Source organism: Pongo pygmaeus, chromosome 2 (assembly GCF_028885625.2).
Source record: "Pongo pygmaeus isolate AG05252 chromosome 2, NHGRI_mPonPyg2-v2.0_pri, whole genome shotgun sequence".
Taxonomy (NCBI): Eukaryota; Metazoa; Chordata; class Mammalia; order Primates; family Hominidae; genus Pongo; species Pongo pygmaeus.
In genome coordinates this window covers 120,572,639-120,595,172 of record NC_085930.1, presented here as the reverse complement: position 1 = coordinate 120,595,172, position 22,534 = coordinate 120,572,639, and the positions used below count along the sequence as shown (strand labels likewise).

At 45.4% G+C, this 22,534-nt stretch overlaps 1 protein-coding gene across 2 annotated transcripts in view; it reads right to left on the bottom strand.

Annotated features, from left to right (window-relative positions):
- SUSD5 (sushi domain containing 5) overlaps window positions 1-19,463 on the bottom strand; it is a 73,153-nt gene extending 53,690 nt beyond the window's left edge. Inside the window, exons 1-3 of one of the 2 annotated variants that reach the window (XM_054483785.2) lie at window positions 18,899-19,463; window positions 14,144-14,321; window positions 7,991-8,109 (exon numbers count right to left, since the gene is read on the bottom strand). In XM_054483785.2, coding sequence (XP_054339760.1) covers window positions 7,991-8,109; window positions 14,144-14,321; window positions 18,899-19,010 — 409 coding nt within the window. In that variant the 5' untranslated portion in view covers window positions 19,011-19,463. The remainder of the gene's footprint in view (window positions 1-7,990; window positions 8,110-14,143; window positions 14,322-18,898) is intronic. The other variant, XM_054483786.2, reaches the window with a different exon arrangement.
- Between the last annotated feature and the right edge of the window lie 3,071 nt (window positions 19,464-22,534).

Here is a 22,534-nt window from a genome sequence, read left to right as displayed (position 1 = left end):
GGCATCTGCTGAGCTGGACCTCACCTACACTCAAGCGGGAACCTCACAGCACAGCCTGTTCTCCTCTGCTTCCGCCAAGGCGCTGCACCTTCCTTAAGCAAACAGATTTCCCTTGTTGACTGTGCTGTCAACAAAGGCTCTACTGAGGAAAAGCAGCAACTCTGCTGAGAAGGGCGGAGGGCCTTGCAGGAGCCGTTTACATGCTCTTTCTAAAGGAGAAAAGGCAGAGGGACAGGGATAGAACTCTCTCTGAGTAACTGTGGGAATCCATCCTGCTTTTCTGTGAAGCCCCAGGAGAACAGTCCTGTAGCCCTCATGCCATCTCTGCATGCATTCCTTTGTCCTCTTCATGGCTCACCTGAAGCTTCCTCACCAATTAGGCCCTGCAGGGCCAAGGCTCCTGTCTTCCCTGTAGCCCTTGCCCTGTGCAGCTCTTGCCCAGGCTAGGCTGGGGCGAGCTGCTCTGGGACGCAGGGTCCTCGAGCACTGTAACAGTGATGAACCACACATAATGCCCGCTCTTTTCAAATGGCATCCAGTCTTCACACACATGCCAACAGGTGTCACGGGAGCCTCGGCACATGCCTCATCTAAGGCATGCCATTCTACTCAGCTCACGCATGGGCATGAGCTCAGGGAGCCCAAAAACTGAGACGACATAGATACTCCGCCTTTGGAACACATCCGGACAGTTTGCGGCTGAGCTTTCTGGCGGCATGCCCTCGTTGTGTCCGGGTCTCCACACCCTCCAATTCCAACTGGCTCCCTCCAACAGGCCCCCCATGACCCAGTGTTATTTTGTTTCTTAGGTTTATTTCTGTCTGCTGCTGTTGTTGTTTTTGCTGTTTTTGGAGAAGTATGTAGACCATTTGTTGTTGTTGTTGTTGTTTGAGAGAGACATAGGGACCCACTCTGTTGCTCAGGCTGGAGTGCAGTGGCATGATCATAGCTCACTGCAGCCTCAAACTCCTGAATTCTAGAGATTCTCTCACCTCAGCCTCCAGAGTAGCTGGGAATACAGGGTGCACCACCATGCCTGGCTAATTTTTTTATTTTTTGAAGAGATGGTTTTTAGGGACAAAGGGGAATCATATCTACAACTTACTCTCCATTGGTTCAAAAAAGAATTATAGATACACATATATACATATTTACATACGTATATATACGTATCTTGCTATGTTGCCCAGGCTGGTCTCAAACTTCTGGGCTCAAGTTATCCTCCAGTGTTGGGTCTACAGGACTAAGCCACCATGCCCGGACTGAGCTTTTTGTTTTGTTTTGTTTGTTTTTTTGTTTTTTTTTTTTTGAGACAGAGTCTTGTTCTGTCGCCCAGGCTGGAGTGCAGTGGTGCGATCTCGGCTCACTGCAAGCTCCGCCTCCCGGGTTCACACCATTATCCTGCCTCAGCCTCCCGAGCAGCTGGGACTACAGGTGCCCACCACCACACCCGGCTAATTTTTTGTATTTTTAGTAGAGACGGGGTTTCACTGTGTTAGCCAGGATGGTCTTGATCTCCTGACCTCGTGATACACCCACCTCAGCCTCCCAAAGTGCTGGGATTACAGGCTTTAGCCACCGCGCCTGGCCTGTTTTTTTTTGTTTTTTGTTTTTGTTGTTGTTGTTGTTGCTGTTTGTTTGTTTTTTTGAGACAGTCTTGCTCTGTCGCCCAGGATGGAGTGCAGTGATGTGATCTCGGCTCACCGCAACCTCCGTCTCGCAGGTTAAAGCGATTCTCATGCCTCAGCCTCCTGAGTGGCTGGGATTACAGGCATGCACCACTACATCTGGCTACAGCCTGAGCTTTTTGAGATTTAAAAATTTTATATAATTTCAAAGTTACATAAACATTATAAAAGCAAGGAACCCACCCTTTATGCAGGTTCACCAATGTATTTTCATTTTCCCCTTTTTGCTTTATCATTCTCTTCTCTCTCTTCCTCTCTCCACACCACACACACACACACACGTGTGTGTGTGTATACATATATATATGAATATGTATATATGTGTATCTATAATTCTTTTTTGAACCATTGGAAAGTAAGTTGTACATATGATGTCCCTTTGTCCCTAAAAACCTTGGTGTGCATTTCTAAAAGGGATATTCTCTTATATAACTGCAGTAGTTATCCAAATCAGAAAATTTAAACATTGATACAATACTATTATTTAATTCATAATCTGTATTCAAATTTCATCAATTATAGCTATTTTTTCCTAGTTCAGGATACAATCCAGGATCACGAATTGCATTTCATTGACAAGTCTTTTTGGTCTATCTTAATCTAGAACAGTTGCTTAGCCTTTTTTATTCTTGACATTTTTAAAAAAAGAGTAGGATGTTCTTCAATTTGAGTTTGGTTAATTTTTCCTTGTGATTAGATTCAGTTACACATTTTTGGAAGGAATGTGCATAAAAATGAATCACTGAATCAATGTGTTCCTCTGAGTGCAATGTATCATACATATTGAGTTGCCCATGACTCAAATCTGGAGTCACTATCATGACATTGACTTTGGTGTCCTATAGGACGTGAACGGATGTTCTCAACCTTTGGCTTCATGCACTACAGTTATGGGCAAAAGGGGCACACACTTGCATACACATAACTTGCTCGATGGTTTGTGAGGTAGAAAGCCCAGGCTGGCCTGTTGGGTGAGGAGAAACACATGGCTCAGTTGCCCTTGTCACCCAAGCCAATGGCCAGCCAACTCCTAGAAGCAAGGGTACCTAGCTAACAGCAGCTGACCACAGATTTATGAATAAGTCCCACCAAGACTGGCAGAAAAGCAACCAAATTGGTGGTTCGCAAAATTGTAAGCTAAATAAATAGTTGCTGTTTTAAGCCACTACATTTTGGGGTGATATGTTAGCTAGCAAAAGCTAACTGATATATCTTGTTTATTGGAGAAAGAAATAAGACTCAGGCTCTCCCTCTCCCTCTCCCTCTCCCTCTCCCTCTCCCTCTCCCTCTCCCTCTCCCTCTCCCTCTCCCTCTCCCTCTCCCTCTCCCTCTCCCTCTCCCTCTCCCTCTCCCTCTCCCTCTCCCTCTCCCTCTCCCTCTCCCTCTCCCCTTTCTTCGGTCTCCCTCTCCTTCTTTTTTTGGTCTCCCACTATTATCGAAGCTGGACTGTACTGCCATGATCTCGGCTTGCTGCAACCTCCCTGCCTCGGGCTCCTGTGACTCTCCTGCCTCGGCCTGCCGAGTGCCTGGGATTGCAGGCGCGCGCCGCCACGCCTGAATGGTTTTTGTATTTTTGGTGGAGACGGGGTTTCGCCGTGTTGACCGGGCTGGTCTCCAGCTCCTGGCCTCGAGTGATCTGCCTGCCTCGGCCTCCCGAGGTGCTGGGATTGCAGACGGAGTCTCGCTAACTCAGTGCTCAATGGTGCTCAGGCTGGAGTGCAGTGGTGTGATCTCGGCTCGCTGCAACCTCCACCTACCAGCCTCCTGCCTTGGCCTCTTAAAGTGCTAAGATTACAGCCTCTGCCCCGCCGCCACCCTGTCTAGGAAGTGAGGAGCATCTCTGCCTGGCCACCCATCGTCTGGGATGTGAGGAGCCCCTCTGCCCGGCCGCCCTATCTGGGAAGTGAGGAGCGCCTCTGCCCGGCCGCCCATCATCTGGGATGTGAGGAGCGCCTCTGCCCGGCTGCCACCCCGTCTGGGAGGAAGTGAGGAGCGCCTCTGCCCGGCTGCCCCGTCTGGGAGATGAGGAGCACCTCTGCCCGGCCGCCCCGTATGGGAGGTGAGGAGCGCCTCAGCCTGGCCTCCACCCCGTCTGGGAGGAAGTGAGGAGTGCCTCTGCCCGGTTGCCCCATCTGGGAAGTGAGGAGCGCCTCTGCCTGGCCGCCACCCCGTCTGAGAAGTGAGCGCCTCTGCCCGGCTGCCACCCCATATGGGAAGTGAGGAGCGCCTCTGCCCAGCCGCCCCTTCTGGGAGGTGAGGAGCGCCTCTGCCCAGCTGCCCCGTCTGGGAGGTGAGGAGTGCCTCTGCCCGGCTGCCACCCCGTCTGGGAGGAAGTGAGGAGTGCCTCTGCCCGGCTGCCCCGTCTGGGAGATGAGGAGCACCTCTGCCCGGCCGCCCCGTATGGGAGGTGAGGAGTGCCTCTGCCTGGCCGCCACCCCATCTGGGAGGAAGTGAGGAGTGCCTCTGCCCGGTTGCCCCATCTGGGAAGTGAGGAGCGCCTCTGCCTGGCCGCCACCCCGTCTGAGAAGTGAGGAGCGCCTCTGCCCGGCTGCCACCCCATATGGGAAGTGAGGAGCGCCTCTGCCCAGCCGCCCCTTCTGGGAGGTGAGGAGCGCCTCTGCCCAGCTGCCCCGTCTGGGAGGTGAGGAGTGCCTCTGCCCGGCCGCCCCGTCTGGGAGGTGAGGAGCGCCTCTGCCTGGCCGCCACCCCGTCTGGGAGGAAGTGAGGAGCACCTCTGCCCAGCTGCCCCATCTGGGAAGTGAGGAGCGCCTCTGCCCGGCTGCCACCCACTATGGGAAGTGAGGAGCGCCTCTGCCCAGCCGCCCACTCTGGGAAGTGAGGAGCGCCTCTGCCCGGCCGCCCACTCTGGGAGGGAGGAGCGCCTCTGCCCGGCCACCCCGTCTGGGAGGTGAGGAGCGCCTCTGCCCGGCCGCCACCCCATCTGGGAGGAAGTGAGGAGCGCCTCTGCCCGGCCGCCCCGTCTGGGAAGTGAGGAGCGCCTCTGCCTGGCCGCCGCCCCGTCTGGGAGGAAGTGAGGAGCACCTCTGCCCAGCTGCCCCATCTGGGAAGTGAGGAGCGCCTCTGCCCGGCTGCCACCCACTATGGGAAGTGAGGAGCGCCTCTGCCCAGCCGCCCACTCTGGGAAGTGAGGGGCGCCTCTGCCCGGCCGCCCACTCTGGGAAGTGAGGAGCGCCTCTGCCCGGCCGCCCACTCTGGGAGGTGAGGAGGGCCTCTGCCTGGCCACTCCGTCTGGGAAGGGAGGAGCGCCTCTGCCCGGCCGCCCCGTCTGGGAGGTGAGGAGCGCCTCTGCCCGGCCGCCACCCCATCTGGGAGGAAGTGAGGAGCACCTCTGCCCGGCCGCCCCGTCTGGGAGGTGAGGAGCACCTCTGCCTGGCCGCCACCCCGTCTGGGAGGAAGTGAGGAGCGCCTCTGCCTGGCTGCCCCATCTGGGAAGTGAGGAGCGTCTCTGCCCAGCCGCCACACCGTCTGGGAAGTAAGGAGCGCCTCTGCCTGGCCACCCCGTCTAGGACGTGAGGAGCGCCTCTGCCCGGCCGCCCAGTCTGGGAAGTGAGGAGCGCCTCTGCCCGGCCGCCCAGTCTGGGAAGTGAGGAGCGCCTCTGCCCGGCCGCCCTGTCTGGGAGGTGAGGAGCGCCTCTGCCTGGCCGCCACCCCGTCTGGGAGGAAGTGAGGAGCGTCTCTGCCCGGCCGCCCCGTCTGGGAAGTGAGGAGCGCCTCTGCCTGGGCGGCCCCATCTGGGAAGCGAGGAGCGCCTCTGCCCGGGCGGCTCCGTCGGGGAAGTGAGGAGCGCCTCTGCCCGGCCGCCCCGTCTGGGAGGAGAGGAGCGCCTCTGCCCGGCTGCCCTGTCTGGGAGGTGTACCCAACAGCTCCGAAGAGACAGCGACCATCGGGAGCGGGCCATGAGGATGATGGCGGTTTTGTTGAAGAGAAGGGGAGGAAGTGTGGGGAAAGGAAGGAGAGATCAGATTGTTGCTGTGTCTGTGTAGAAAGGGGTGGGCATAGGAGACTCCATTTTGTTCTGACTAGGAGAAGTTCTTCTGCCTTGGGATGCTGTTGATATCCGGCCTTTCCCCCAGCCCCGTGCTCTCTGAAACATGTGCTGTGTCAACTCAGGGTTAAATGGATTAAGGGCGGTGCAAGATGTGCTTTGTTAAACAGGTGCTTGAAGGCAGCATGCTCTTTAAGAGTCATCACCACTCCCTAATCTCAAGTACCCAGGGGCACAAACACTGCAGAAGGCCGCAGGGTCCTCTGCCTAGGAAAACCAGAGACCTTTGTTCATGTGTTTATCTCCTGACCTTCTCTCCACTATCATCCTATGACCCTCCCATATCCCCCTCTCCGAGAAACACCCAAGAATCATCAATAAATACTTCATAAATTAAAAAAAAAAAAAAAAAAAAAAAAAAAAACAAAACAAAAAAAAAAAGACTCAGAAGCCCTACATTATTTCTTTGACATTACTGAAGAAAAAAGGTTGTCCTGTTTTTCTTCTAGCTCTGTCCTGTCTCCCTCAGGGATATGACCCTCTGTTTATGTTTAGAATTTAAAAGATTATTTAAATTTACTACTATGGGCCAGGCGCAGTAATCCCAGCATGTTGGGAAGCCAAGGCAAGTGGATCACCTGAGGTTAGGAGTTCAAGACCAGCCTGGCCAATATGGTGAAACCCCATCTCTACTAAAAATACAAAAATTAGCCAGGCATGGTGGCGGGCGCCTGTAATCCTAGCTACTCAGGAGGCTGAGGCAGGAGAATTGCATGAACCCAGAAGGTGGAGGTTGCAGTGAGCCGAGATCACACCACTGCACTCCAGCCCGGGCGACAAGAGTAAGACTCCATCTCAAAATAAATAAATAAATAAAAATTAAAAATTTACTTGTGTGTGTGTGTGTGTGTGTGTGTGTGTGCATGTGTGTGTGTGTATGTGTTTTAAGAGAAAAAAAATAAACCACAGATACTGCTCTCCCTGGATTTTTTGAAAACCAAGTCACATCTCTCAGTTGCTTGACTGGATCAATGATGGCAGGAGACTCTCCCAACACCCTTCCATAGAAACCAGCAGATGCAGAGCCCTTCCTAGAGAGGGACCCCAGAGCAGAAGGGCCTTAGGGTTCACCATGACTCTTACTTTTACCAACTCCTCTGATCCCTTTCCTGGAGATAAGGATTTGGTGCCTCTGGGATGCAGCCAGACAGTTTGTATTTTCAACAAGTTCTTCTGGTATTGATGATGATTTCCCAATCATCATCAGGGGAGTTTGGGAAACACTGCATTACAGAAAGAGTTCTCAACCTGCGCTGTACATTAAAATCACAGGGGAGTTTTTAAAAATCCAGAACATTTAAATCAGAATCTTTAGCGCTGGCACTGAGGCATCAGTATTTTTTAATTACTCCCCCCACCCCTCCCCGATGAGTCCAGTGTGCAGTCAAGAAGAACCTGTGCTCGTTTCTATGACTGATTAGTAAGAAGTTTGCTTCCCCCTCCCCATTCACATGAATATTCCTTTTTCAACCGCATGTGTTTCTGATAACAGAGGTGTACTTATTTGGTGCATACAAAATGCTGCCCTTGAGGCTTCTTTATGATTTTCTCCTCACCACTCAGCTGATTTCCCAATACGAATTTGACTTTTCCTTACTGTGAGCAGTTCCCTAAATCTTATAAATTTCCTTTTTGGGAAAAAGATATTATTTTCTTTTTAGTGTACTGTCTAATATGAAGAGAGACTGGAGGGCAAGCTTTGAACATCAGCAGCTGTATCAGATGCTGCCAGGGCTCTGCCCACATTCTCTAGACATCTTTACCATTCCTATGCACAGGGACTCCTGGTAGGCACCTTTGCCTCTTTGTTGGAAGGTGGCACTCAGGCTGCCTGTGCACACAAAAAAACAGAAGAACCCGGGAATTTATATCTCCTGAAGCAACCCTTCACCCATGACTGACAGGTGTGGTATAACTACTCCAGCTCCCTCACCCCAATCAGAAAAACTGTGGTTACATACATACACTATCTCCAGGGATTTCCTGAGTGATTCAGCCAAAGTTACCTGGCACCTCACCACCACTGTGAATTTCACTTAATATTGCACTAATGCTTGACCTCCTTCCTTGTCTTGTCCACTTCCCCACCGCACTATTGGCTTTTCTTTGGAAGACTTCCTGATAAACCATGTCTAGTAAATCCTCACTTCAAGGTTTTCTTCTAGAGAAACCAACCTAATATAGCAATCCCCAAGAGCACACCCTCCAGCACCTTTAAGAAGACTCTGGCACTGACCTTCATCCTTAATACAAAGGGCACTGTATGTGCCACCAGGAACTGGGTTGCTCTCAATTCTCACATCGACAGCTCTCATGATTTGCTGTTCTCCACTTCCTTTGCTACACACAGTTGTTCTGAAATAGACAAAAAAGGCACTGAATGAGGAAAACTCTGGGTTGAAAATCATAAGGAATAATTCTCTTCTGCTGTCAGCCCTGAATCAGCAGAGATTTTTCTGATTCATGAGCTCTGTCTGAAAGCATAAATCTGGACACATTCTCTGCCAAAAAAAAGGACTAAATTCAGAAATACAGGTGATGCTTCAGTTGATGTTATAGGTATCAATTCGAGTTTCAAAGGCAATATATTGTTGATCTCTTCTAGATTATGTTGGTTTTTATTTCATAAAATTCTGCTCTTTTCTTTTTCTCTTATTTTGCTGTTCTTCAAATCTCTTTAGCTCTTTAGTTCATGAAACTTCAACTTTTTTCCTTTTCTAACACACATTTAATGTTTTAGATTTCCTTCTAGGTATAGTTTTGGCAGCACCCCATGAGTTTGGGTATGTATATTTTTAATTAGTTCTAAATATATGATAATTTCCATTATAATTTTTTCCCATAATTTGTTTAAGGATATCTTTTCTAAACAGCAAATACTTGAATTTTTAAAAGTTCATCTCACAATCTCGTTTTCTAATTGGAGCCTCTTGTCTACTTATACTTAATTTAATCATCAATCTAATTTAAATCTGCTTTTTATTAGTTCTGCCCATTCTCTCTTCCTTTCCTCTTCTTTCTTTTTTCCCACTTTGGATTATCTGAATTCTTCTTTTTTGGGGGAGTATTCTCTTTTTTCTCTGTATTGATTTGGAAGTTAAATATCCTTTCTCTATTTTCTTCAGTGGTACCCAGAAGTTACAACTTCTTTGACTTATTGAAATGTAATATTATTTTTATCATCTTCCCTAATAATACAACTTGAAATACTTAAAACACTACATATGAATACACTTAAAATACTTCCAACTTATATAAATCATTATTTAGTATCCAGTGTTACTATTACTGCTTCAGACAATTACATTATTTCAATCGGTCCACATATTTACTCCTTCCATTTATTCTTTTTTGCCTCTCCAGTCTTCTTCATGCAATATTTTCCTCCTGCCTGAAGAGCACTTGTTAATGTTTAAGCGCAGATTGGATGTAATGAATTATCTCACCTTTTGTCTGTCTAAAAATGTCTTTATTTCACCTTTATTATTGGGAGATATTTTTCACTGGGGATAAAATTCTAGGTTAGCAGTAATTTTCTTTCAGTACCTTCAAAATATCAAAAGTCTTTGGGCTTTCATTGTCAGTTTATTGTTGCTCCTTTAAAGACAATCTCGGCATTTTTAATTTTTAAAAATATTCTTTTCTTCATATACGATTCTTACCAGTCTTACCATCATGTGCCTAGCTGTGAATTTCTTTGTATTTGTCTTACTTGAGCTTTGCAGGGATTCTTGAATCTGTGTCTGGATGTTTTTCTTCAACTGTGGATAATTTTCATATTACTTTTATTCTATTTTCTTTTATCTTTCTCTTCTCCTTTTATAATTCAAATTATATTACATCTTCTTTGTCTTTTACCCTTTGTTGTATAATTTTTCATCCTTTTTCCCTCTGTTATTTATTCTGGATATCTTCCTCTGAAATATTTTCCAGTTCACTAATCCTCTCTTTGGCTCTTTTTTTTTTAAATCTTTCTTTCCTTTCTTTCCTTTCCTTTCCTTTCTTTCCTTCCTTCTTTCCTTCCTTTCTTCCTCTTTCTCTCTCCTTCCTTCCTTCTTTTCTTTCTCTCTCTTCTTTCTTTTCTTTTTTTTCTTTTCTTTTCTTTCTTTTTGGGACAAGGTCTCACTATATTGTCTAGACTGTATTTAAACTTTGAACTCCTTGGCTCAAGTGATCCTCCTGCCTCAGCTTCCCAAGTAGCTGGGACTACAGGCATGCACCACCATGCCCAGCCCTCTTTGGCTCTTTTTAATCAGCTATTAGGTCTATCCATTAAGTTCTTAATTTTAGTTACTGAATTTTTCATGTCTAGAGTTTCCATTTGGTTATTTTTACAGTTTCCACACTCTGCCAAAATTCTCCTTCTCATCTTTTATATCTTTGAACATGTCCAGGATAGTTATTTTAAAGTCTGCATCTACCAATCCTAATGTCTGGAGTTTCTATTACCTATTGTTTCTTCTGAATTTTATTCTACTTGCCTTGTCTCCTCATGCAACTAGTTATTTTATATTGTGTGACAAATCCTACACTGGCTAAATTGTTTGTTGAAATAAATTGAGGTCTAGGATACTATCTTCCTCAAAAGATAATTTTTATTTGATTCTCCTAGACATCTGGAGCACTGGAAATTCAGGGTCATCTCAATCCAAATTCATGGCTATAGAGTATTTGAAGATGTGCTGCTTCTCCTAGGAGGGCCTGCGTCCAGTTCACTGTACAGTGTACTGTGTCCAGCTTACCCTTAGGGCATAGCCCTGCAAGGTCCCAACCCAAAGCAAAACGGCTCACCAGGTCCCCTCCTACACAGAAGGTGAATTCAAATCTCCATTCTCCTAGTCCCATGTGGCTATTAAAATTGCTATTCAGCTTTTTAGCCACCCTTCATGGAATCTGCAAAAGTTTCCAGGAGACAAGTGGCCCAAAAGTCTGAATTCATCACTCTAGGCCTTTATCATTCTCTGGATTTATGTGTACACTCAACATAAATTCATAGAGATATAGGGCAGATGTGCTAGATGTCTACTATGCCATCAATTACAAGATGCACCACACATTTAATCATTGCTTTTCAGTGTGTGGTGAGGGAGTGGAGACCTGTGCAGGAAAGGCCCACAGTGAAATGTACATACTAATGGTTAGATGCTTGTTTCTAGAAAACTAAAATGAAAGGACCTTGAATAGGAATGGTGAAAAGAGAATAATATGTTTTTAAAAATAAATTAAAAAGGGATAGAAAAACTATTTTAATACATTGTGTAGTAAATATAACAAGTATATTTTCTTTATTTTCTTTCTTTCATTATTTATTTTGAGACAGAGTCTAGCTCTGTTGCTCAGGCTGGAGTGCAATGGTGCCATCTCGGCTCACTACAACGGTGCCATCTTGGCTCACTGCAACCTCTGTCTCCCTGGCTCAAGCGATTCTCCTGCCTCAGCCTCCCGAGTAGCTGGGACTACAGGCACACACCACCATGCCCAGCTAAGTTTTGTTATTTTTTTGTTTTTATTTTTATTTTTTTAGTAGAGACTGGGTTTCGCCATATTGGCCAGGCTGGTCTTGAACTCCTGACCACAACTAATCCACCCGCCATGGCCTCCCAAAATGCTAGGATTACAGGCATGAGCCACTGCACCCAGCTGTATGTTTTCTTTGTAAGGTAATATCATTTCAGCCTGCAGAGATCCACTAATATGTCTTAACACCTTATAGTAAACCCTTAACACCTTATAGTAAACCCACTTTCTAATCATCCAGTCCTGGCATACAATGCCTGAGAGACTTAAGCCTAGTTGCAAGCGGTCTCTTCAGAATCTGTGAATACTCTGGTTATCTGATGAAATTTTATAGTAAGAGGATTATGAAAAAATATTCCTACTTGACTACATTATGGAAATGCATGCACAGGGCAGATTTTGTCTATTTAAGACCATGGATATAAAACGTAAGGCAGAGAGGACCACAGTTCCAGATTCACCAAAAGGCTTTGGATGCAGCCTCAGTTGTCCCTTTATTCAGTTGCTGCTTCATACTTGGCACATTTGGAGACATGAGTCAGCATGGCTGTCTATGTTTTCTATGGCCACTCGCCAGCCAGACATCTTAGGATCATCATCTACCAAAGTAGTTCTTGGTGCCTTGTTTGCTTTCACATTTCCTGTGGCATGAAGGAAAAAGTGAAGTGGCTCCTGCCTTCTCTGAGCATGACTAAAGAAGGGTTTGTTTATTTCTGCTTTTGTTGCCTGTGTTTCTGAGATCTTATTAAAATATTTTCCCAGACCAATATCCTGAAGCATTCCTCCTATGTTTTCTTCTAGTAGTTTTATAGTTTTGGGTCTTACATTTAGGTCTATAATCTACTTTGAGTTGATTTTTATATGAGGTGAGAGGTGGGGGTCTAGTTTTATTCTTCTGCATACAGATATCCAGTTTTCCCAGCACCATTTATTGAAGATACTGTCCTTTTCCCAGTGCGTGTTCTAAGTTCTAGTGTTCTATACCACTGTAGGATGGCCATAGTTAACAATAACATATCATTTCAAACAGCTAGAAGGAGGATATTGAATGTTCCCAGCAAAAAAGAAATGATAAATATTTGAGATGACAGATATGCTAATTACCCTGATCTGATCACTCTCAATTATGTGTGTCAAAACATCACTACACACCCCATGAATATGTACAATTATTATTTGTCAATTTAAAAAATAAAATTAGGCCAGGCATGGTGGCTCACACCTGTAAACCCAGCACTTTGGGAGGTGGAAGCCAGAGGATTGCTTGAGTCCAGGAGTTTGAGACCAGCCTGAGCAATATGGCAAGACTTCATTTCTACAAAAAAACTAATAAATTAATAAAAATTTAAAACAAAGCAGGTTTCAGCACTATTGGAAAGATTTCTCCTAGCTGGCCATAACAATTACTTCTCTAAAGGATTCCACGGGTCAGGCACTCAGACAGCCACAGCAGGAATGGCCTGTCTTGCATATAATGTCTAGGGCCTGAGCTGGCAAGACTCATAGGCTGGCAATAACTCAATGGCTGGGGTCTAGAATCACCTAGAGGCATCTTCATTCACATTTTTGGCAGTTAATGCTAGCCACTGGCTAGGACATTGGTTAGGGCTGTTGGCAAGAGCCCCTAAAGGAGATACCTCCATGTGGTCTGGCCTTCCTCACAGCACACCCATCTCAGCACAGTCAGACTCCTCATGGCATCTCAAGGCTACAAAAGTGAGTGTCCCCAGAAATCTAGACAGATGCGGCATGGATTTTTCCAACCTAATTTCAGAAGTCACGTAATCTCACTTTTGCTGTATTCTATCAGTAGAGGCAAACACACCTGTTGATGGCAGTGGTGTGAAAAAATTTGTGGCCATATTTTAAAACCTCCATACCACGTTCCTATACATATATATGCAGATGAGTATCCACAGAAAAAAAGGGATAAAGAATGTATGCCAAACAATTAATAGTCATTATCTCTGAGGTGGAGAAGAAGAGAGAAACTTACTTTGTACTTTATATATATATGCATTATTTGAAAGTTTTACAATAAGCATGTATTATTTTTATTACTTAAAAAAAAATCAAGGCTAGGCAGGGTGGCTCACGCTCGTAATCCCAGCACTTTGGGAAGCCAAAGCAGGAGGACTGCTTGAGGCCAGAGTTCAAGACCAGCCTGGGCAACATAGCAAGCATTTTTTATCTCTATAAAAAAAAAATTAGCCAGGTGTGGTGGCACATGCCTGTAGTCTTAGCTACAGGAGGCTGAGGCAGGAGAAACATTAGAGCCCAGGATGTTGAGGCTGCAGTGAGCTATAATCGTGCCACAGCACTCCAGCCTGGTCGACAGAGTGAGTCCCTATGTCTAAAACAAAAAAAGAAAATTCAACATAACAAAGTAAGGGGATAAAAGAACTATGACAGAACTCCAGAAAAATGCTTTTGTAAGTAAACTCAAAACATGAACACACACCAGGTGTGGTGGCTTACACTTTGGGAGGCCGAGGCAGGTGGATCGCCTGAGGTAAGGAGTTTGAGATCAGCCTGGGCAATACGATGAAACCCCATCTCTACTAAAAATATAAAAATTAGCTGCGCATGGTGGCACATACCTGTAATCCCAGCTACTCAGGAGGCTGAGGCAGGAGAATTGCTTGAACCTGGGAGGTGGAGGTTGCAGTGAGCCTAGATTGCGCCACCGCACTCCAACCTGGGCAACAGAGCTGGGCTCCATCTCAAACAAAACAAAACATGAATACACTGGAACCTACTGCCCACTGTACTCTGCCTGTACTGGTACCTCAACAGAACAATTACTGAGCCTTATATAAGCCTTGGTGGTGCAACTGGGGTGAGTTGGAAAAGGAGTGCTCGCCTAACTTACCCAAGAGTACCATCTGCTAGCCAGCCAGTGGCGCACACTGCAAAGGAGCAATCCTGTACCACTCTCCGTAGCTCGTCTGCAGATGCCAGGTGAGCGCCCCTGCTCTTGCAGGAAAGCCGAGCAGCCTCCAGTTGTAGGCCCTGAGAGCCATTCTGAGACTCCAGCACAAAGAGCTTTCCTGTGTGGGAACAAGCACAAACACATGTGGATTTCAGGATCCATGGGAAGTTAGTCTCAGCAAACTCATCCTCTGGCAGACGCCAGTTAGAACTGTAGTCCTTGCCTGAAGGCCCAGGTGCAGCAATTACCACATTCACATTGCACACCATCCCTGGGACCAGGTGATGATAATTACACTAGCATTTTTGTCTTTTTTTTTTTCTCTTGTCTTCCTCTTTTTTTCCCCCCAAAATTAACCATCTGCTCTGGCATGTCGATCTGGAAAAGCCCTTCAAATCTTTCTTTTAAAATGATGTTTTACAAATATCATGTGTCAAGGCTCAGTGTCCTAGGCTTCCCTGAGTTAGGTCACTTGATGTCTAAGGCACTGATTTAGGCCTCAGCTCTGCTTTCTTCTGCCTCCCTCAGCCCTAGGATGACCCCCTATACAACAGGTTGCTTCCCTTCTCTCTCTCCCTTGCCTTAGGATATTACCAGGCCTCTTTCACAATAAATTCATTTGTGTCTGCTGCACTTCTGTCCTACTGGACAAGAAAACAGGGATGATGTCTGGTACACCTTGGCTTCCTATAGCACATTAATATATGGACATGTAGTGGGCCTCAAAGAATGTGTGATCAGTGGGGGGATGGGAACCTGAATTCAAGCAGAGGTGAAAGCCCAGGCTGAAAGCAAATGAGAATTTTAAGCAAGGAAACCATGGTACCGGAGGGAGTACTGAGGTCCCCAGGAGCCTCCTGGAGGAATGAAGCAATGCCTTGGGTGGCCCTATCACGTTAAGGTAAAGGCAGGGGAGAAAACACCTACTTAGAATGAGGCACTTTACTTCCATCTGTCACCAACTTTTTCATAATATATCAGTGATTAGACTAAGACACAACTAAGATACAAGTCACCTGCTTGCAAAAGACTAAGACACAAGTCATCTACTTGCAAAATTATTATAATAAATATAATAATTCCCCAGCTTTGGAACCAAAAGTTATAATAAAAATACAAAAAAAAAATTTAAATAAACACATCCATAGGTGACTGGCACTCCTACACTTAACTACAAAAAGGTAGTATTAACAAAACTACAAGGAAAAACAAAAAAATCCACAATCCTTGAGGAAATTTTAAACTACTATCCCTCTCAGTAATTGTTAAAACAGAAAACAAAATTAGCACTCTTGATGTAAGAACCTATGTGCAGTACTGCATATCAAACTACAGAACACACATTCATTTTAGGCACACACAGAACATTTGTAAAACTGATCAAATACTGAGCTATAAAGCAAATCTAAAAAAACCTCAAAAGACAAAAATCATACAAAGCATGTCTTTTAGACTACAACAAAGCTAAAATCACTTATTTTATATATGAAACACTTATATAGTGTTTACTATGGACTAGATGTTGTTCAAATTGCTTTACAAATACTCATTAAATTAATGCTTATGACAACTCTATGATATAGGTGGTATTATCATCCTCATTTTATAGTTAAGGTTTAGTATTAATGCTTGTCCAAGATCACACAGCAGAGATACAAAACCAGGCAGTATGGCTCCATTAGTGATTTTAATCACTTGGTTATACTGCCTCTCAATAACAAAGCAATAACTAGGAAAATCCCCTTGTGCATGGAAATTACAAAATATACTTCTAAATAAACTGTGTTCAAAGAAGAAATCCCAACTGAAATAAAACATGTCAACTCAAGGGCCAAAAACTCATGGAGAAACTAAAGTAGTTTAAGAGAAATTTATAGCCTCAGACCTCATATTATTAATACCAAAAAAGTATGGTTGAGAATCAATGATCTAAGTTTCTAGCTCAAAAAACTAACACAAAAGTCCCACAAAATCAAATCTTCTAACGTAGAAGGAGGAAATAATACAGATAGAGCAGAAATCAATAAAACAGAAAGCAGACATACAATCGAGAAAATAAAGCCAAAAGTTGCTTTTTTCAAAAGAATAATAAAATGGATAAACCCCTACTAAGACTGATCAAGACAAAAAAAAAAAGAGAGAAAACACAAATTACCAATATCAAGAATGAAAGGGAACATCACTACAGATCCCGTGGACCCTGAAATGATAATTAGAGATTATTACATTGTATATGCCACATTAGACAACCTAAATGAAGTGGGGAAAAAACTTTAAAAACAAAACTTAGCAATATTGACACAAAATTAATTTTAAAATCTGAATACTTCTTTATCTACCAAAGAAATTAAATTCATTATTTAAAATCTTCCTACAGGAAAACCTTCAGACACAGATGATCTCACACCAAAACAAACAAACAAAAGCCCTCACCCACAGAAACCCTTTCAGAGTTAAAGAAGGAGCAACTTTCCAATTTGGTTTAGGAACCATCATAAGTTTGATATCAACACTTGGCAAAGATATTATAAAAAATGAAAATTACAGGCTAATATGTTTCATGAACATAGATTCAATAATACCAAACCAGCTTCCCTCACTCCAGGCTCAGTTCTGGGTCTTCTCGCTGTAAAATTTTTCCTTAGGATTCTGCCCACGCACATGATTTCAAAGACCATCCTTATACAGATGACATGTTTTTAGAAATAGTTTCTCTGCAAATCTATCTCTTCAAATATCTGTAATTCATCATACTTAAGCTGAGCATTTCTTCTTCTTCCTCCCGTCACCATAGCACACAAATAACTAAATGTAGGAACTGGTGGCAGCTAAGAATTTAGCACCAAAAAGAATCCTTTGATAATATAGCTTATAACTCTTCCTGGTTCTAGTATAAAAGTTGGAGCTCAGAAAATTGAGTTTACTATAAGGAAGTATACCTGTAATTGTCCATTGAGGAAGTGGGGAAAGAAAAGGAGAATGAAGAAAAGGAATCATTTCTGGCAAGCAGTAACAAAGAATCATGTGCTCTGGTGTTGTCCTTACTTTCTCTTTGACCAGTGACATTTCTGCCTTTAATTTTCTATGACCCGTATCAAGCTAGACAGGCACAAAATATTGATCCTTATCCACATGGCATTCCACTTAAACAGTTATAGTGGGATGAAACTCTAAAACCTTATGGATTGCAAAAATATTTATTTAAAAGGAATTAAAATTGGCACAATATATCTTGTTCAAAGGTTAATATTAGCTCCAATTTATTCTACTTGCATTCTTTAAAATCAGCTTAATTTTCATGGCTCAATGTCAGTCAAAAAACACTACAGTGAAGAATTATCAGTAAACTGCTAATAGGTATGGGATTCTTTTGAGGAGTGATGGAAATGTTCTGGAATTAGACGCATGCAAACCATGGTTTTCACAACCTAATGAATATACTAACCCACTTAACTGTATATTTTAAAATGACAAATTTTATGTGAAATACATGTCAATTTAAAAAATTAGCAGTGGTTACTAACAGCCTTCAAAGTTAAAAATGTTTTGTTTCTAACACTCTCTCTGAGGATATAGAGAAATAAGACATTCATCCTTAATTAGGAACGAAGAGCTTTTCAAGCCTGCACTTAAAACAGAGAGCACTAAAACCTCTAAGACCTAGAGGGTTTTTTCCTTGGCTTTCCCCTTTCCCTGACAAGCATGCTTTTTTTTCCCCCCCATGTCTTCTAGTTTCACTCAATATCGTTGGCTAAACAAGAATCACATTTTAAAATACACAACGCATCCTAAATTGACGGAGGGCTTTTCTCTTTTATCAGTCTAATTCGTCCTTAGCTAGAACTCCCTCATGGGTGTGAGAACTGCTGGCTTTAAGCTTGCTTCCTTCAGATGCTCCTGTACCAAGTCAGCGGGATTTTGTTCCAATATGAAAACACAGCTGAATTAGCTTTTCAAAACGGAATGGATACAGAGCTCCAATCCTGCTCATTTTAGGGCAAGTATTACAAGCTAAATTCAGGCTGAAAAACCAAGAAAACAAAAAGTGGATCAATTCTCAGAGAACCTGCCATAATCTGGCCCTTGCCCATTTCTCTACCTCATGTCTCAAGACGTCCCCTCGCCTCCAGGTACTTTGCTTTATCATTTGTCCCGTTTTTCCTGTCACTCAGAGATAGCCTTTGCACGTGCTATTCCCTCTGCCCAGGCCATTCTCTCTCTCTTAGCCTCGCTGATTCCCACTCATCTTTCACGTCTTCCCGGACCAAGCCAAAATATCCAAGGGAGTTTTCTAACCATCGGCGGTGTCCTCAGGGGCACATTAATAGACGTTGAGAAACTGAGGGACGGCGGAAAGTCACCCTTTAGCAGAGGAGGTTCTAGGGCACCTTAGAGGTGTTTTCATTTGAGCTTTCTTGGAGACCTTAGGAAAGCTAGCGGCGGGACTGCGGGACCTGCGCGCTTGGCGCTAAGGAAGGGTCCAGGCATCAGGCGGGCGTTTGGGCGCACGGGCACGCGGACACTTGGTGGGCCAGGAGAGGGATGCTGGGTCGCAGGACCGCCGCTCGCTCGTTCCTCTCAGGCTTGCGCTTGCCGCTTGCCGGGCCGGTCAGAGGGAGCAGCCCCGGCGAGCTACGCCCTCCCTGCCCCGACCCCACGCTCCACCCCCCGCCCCGCCGCCTCCCGCACACTCACCATCCGCCCGCACCGAAAGGCGCGGCAGACCGAGCAGGAGAAGCGCCGCTGCCCAGAGCCCGGGCAGGCGTCTGTGCCAACGGGCAGGCGGGCTGGGTCCCTCGGCAGTCATGGTCCGGGAGTGCGCGGGCCAGCGGGCTCGGGTGAGGGCTCTGGCTGCGCTTGGGGTTGCCCAGGCCACTGCCCAGCGTGCGCCACTCGGCTCTGCGCTCTGCGCTTGGCTCACGAATCGCAGGCTTCGCGCCGGGCGCGCCGAGAGGGAGGAGCGCGGAGAGCCGGAGGAGGCTCGGGACTCAGAGCCGGAGCGCCTGGGCCGCCGAACTCCCGGGGGGGGGGTCTTCTCTGTGGCGCCGAGGAGGCGGCTGTAACCCGGCTCCGCCTTCGCGCTGGGCACCTGGAAACCTCGGTGCCAAAAGGGGCTGCGCCGGGCCGCGCGCTCCGCGGGCACAGCGGGGCGGAGGGCGAGGGCGCAGGGAGGCGGGGAGAGTAGCGAGGCGGCCCCAAGGAGCCCCCGCCCGTCTGGGGGACCCTTGGCGAGAGGGTGACGCAGTCTGACAGGCCGAGCCCCTCCGGCAGGACCGTTAGAAAACGGGTGTCTAACTCTGTCCTCGGCATCTGCTTTTCAGCTGGCCTCCTCCCCCTCCCCCCCACCACTTTTTTTTTTTTTTTTTTTTTTTTAATGAAGCGAGGAAAATCTAACTTACCTACCACCCTCACTCTAAGGTGTGAAAGGCGTGGAATAGCGAAATTTCTCTTTCCTAAAAGCGTAGTTTGAGAGTCACTGAGGAAAGGATATCTTCAGGAATGCTTCTTTCACCACTTTTCCTGGTACGCTAGTATTTCTCAAGGAGCAGTAAGAGGGCTAGTGAGATTGTCACCATTATCACCCACTTCCCAAATCAGGGCTCTTTGACCTCGAAAGGGTCTGAGATTCGGACTCTATCGGTCTGGTCTGGGAATCTACATTCTAAGTAAATGTCCCAGTGGATTCTGCTGCAGGGGTCCCTGTTTGACTTGATTCATTCTTCCTGCTCACCCCCAGCCTGTCTCCCCACCACCAGCCCTGTTCAGTGAAAGAACTTGCTTTCTTCATAGGTAGAGTAATGAAGATCAGTATTGTTATAACCGAGGCATGTGTGGTGCTTTACAATTTGCAAATCCCTTTTATATTCATGTATGGGTCAACAAACATCTATTGAGTGCCCACACATGCCTGTCCCTGTGCTAGACCCTGAATGTGGCTGCAATCTGTCCTAAAAATGTTCACACTTAAATAAAATATACTTACAATTGAACAAGTGATTGGTGCTAAAGGGGAAGATGATTATCCTCATTTAATGAACCAGGACACAGACATTGAAATAATTTACTTTCTTTTCACAGTAAGAACTTGGATTTGAATCCACATCTGATTTACTACAGGTGTCATTTTTCAGCTTACATTAATTATCGAAATGTACTGAAAAGATTTCTTCTCTCCTTATTACTTCCCATCAACTACAAGGACTACTATTAGTGAGTAATTATTTTGGATAATTAAACTTTGCTTTCAAAATACAAATACTGCCCAGACATGGTGGCCCACGCCTGTAATCCAAGCACTTTGGGAGGCGGAGGCCGACCAATCACCTGAGATCAGGAGTTGGAGACCAGCCTGGCCAACATGGTGAAATTTCCATCTTTACAAAAATACAAAAATTAGCCGGGCCTGGTAGCTGTTAATGCAGTGAGGTGTTAAATGCAGTGAGGCCTGGCAAGTATAAATTAATTTACTTAGCTCCTTCCCTTTTTTTTTGAGAGGGAGTCTCGCTCTGTTACCAGGCTGGAGTGCCGTGGAGCGATCTCGACTCACTGTAACCTCCGCCTCCCGGGTTCAAGCGATTCTCCTGCCTCAGCCTCCCGAGTAGTTGGGACTACAGGCGTGCGCCACCACGCCCAGCTAATTTTTATATTTTTAGTAGAGACGGGGTTTCACCATGTTGGCCAGATGGTCTCGATCTCTTGACCTCGTGATCCGCCGGCCTCGGCCTCCCAAAGTGCTGGGATTACAGGCATGAGCCACCACGCCCGGCCAGCTCCTTCCCTTTTAACAGTTAGCTGGTAACCTAAGGAGTGAGATTTCACATATCTGGACTGGAGGGGTCATTTTAAAGCCTGGTTAGTGCTGAGAATGGAGGGGAGGGATCAGAAGGTACCTGCCAGAGCTACCAACTCACTCACTCAGGAGCTTTGCCTACTAACATTTTTAAAACAGTCAATTGAATATTACTACTTAATTCTCCTGACATTTTCAAGATTATGTTTATTCACAATTTTCTTGGCCTGTCCTGATGTGACGAGATGACACGCTGTAAGGGTAATTGGTATGGTTGCTTTAGAAGACCGGCTGTTCCATCTAAACATATGCCTGCCTTAGGATCCAGGAATTCCTCTCCTAGGAGTATATCCAAAAGAATGAGAACCTATATTCACAAAAATATTTGTGCACAACTGTTCGTAGCAGCTTTATTTGCAATGATCAAAAACTGGAAGCAATTCAGATATCATCAACAGATGAATAGAAAAACAAACTGCCATATTCACACAATAGAATACTATTCGACAATAACAGGAATGAACTACTGAATGAACTACTCAACACGTGAATGAATCTCAAGGATAGCATACAGAGTGAAAGAAGTCTTACACAAAACAATTCACACTGTGTAATTCCATTTATATGAAGTTCAAGACAGGACAAAACTAATCTGTGGTGAAAACAAAACTAATCTGTGGTGAAAATCTGTGGTGAAAACAACAGTGGTTGCCTTTGAAGGAATGGGAACACAGGGGAACATCTGAAGTGATGAAAATGTTCTATTCCTGATGGGGATGTGGTCACATGAGTGTATATGTTTGTCAAACATCCCTAAACTGTACACTTGAAATCTTTGCATTTAATTGAATACTTATACTTCAGTAACAAATACTTTAAAAATCAGAATTTCAGTCCTTGCCCTAAAAAATAAAGAAGGTTTAATAGAAGGCCAAGTGCGGTGGCTCACGCCTCTAATCCCAGCACTTTGGGAAGTGGGTGGATCACTAGGTCAGGAGATTGAGACCATCTTGGCTAACACAGTGAAACCCCATCTCTACTGAAAATACAAAAAATTAGCCAGGTGTGGTGGCACCTGCCTGTAATCGCAGTTACTTGGGAGGCTGAGGCAGGAGAATTGCTTGACCTTGGGAGCCGGACATTGCAGTGAGTCAAGATCGTGCCACTGCACTCCAACCTGGGTGACAGAGCGAGACTCTGTCTTTAAAGAAAAAAAAAGTTTAATAGAAGAGAGTTTGATGAAAGGACCACATGCAGTGATGTGGACAGGACTGAGAGAACCAATAAGGGATGGTGAAACTCCTGGGTCTAGCAACAGCTGGAAGCTGTAGCCATGCTGAGGCCTGAAGGTGTGAGGGAAGGTTGAGGTGTTACCAAACCAGCAACAGCTGTGGCCATGAAAGAGGCCGCCTGAAAAAAAGGATACCCATAGGTAGAAGAATCAAGATGCTGCCACTGGTCTGGTAGGGAGGGAGTGAGGAAGAAAGACCCTGACCTCTCTCTCCTTCTATCCTTGATATTCCTCTTGATACCTTCTGTTG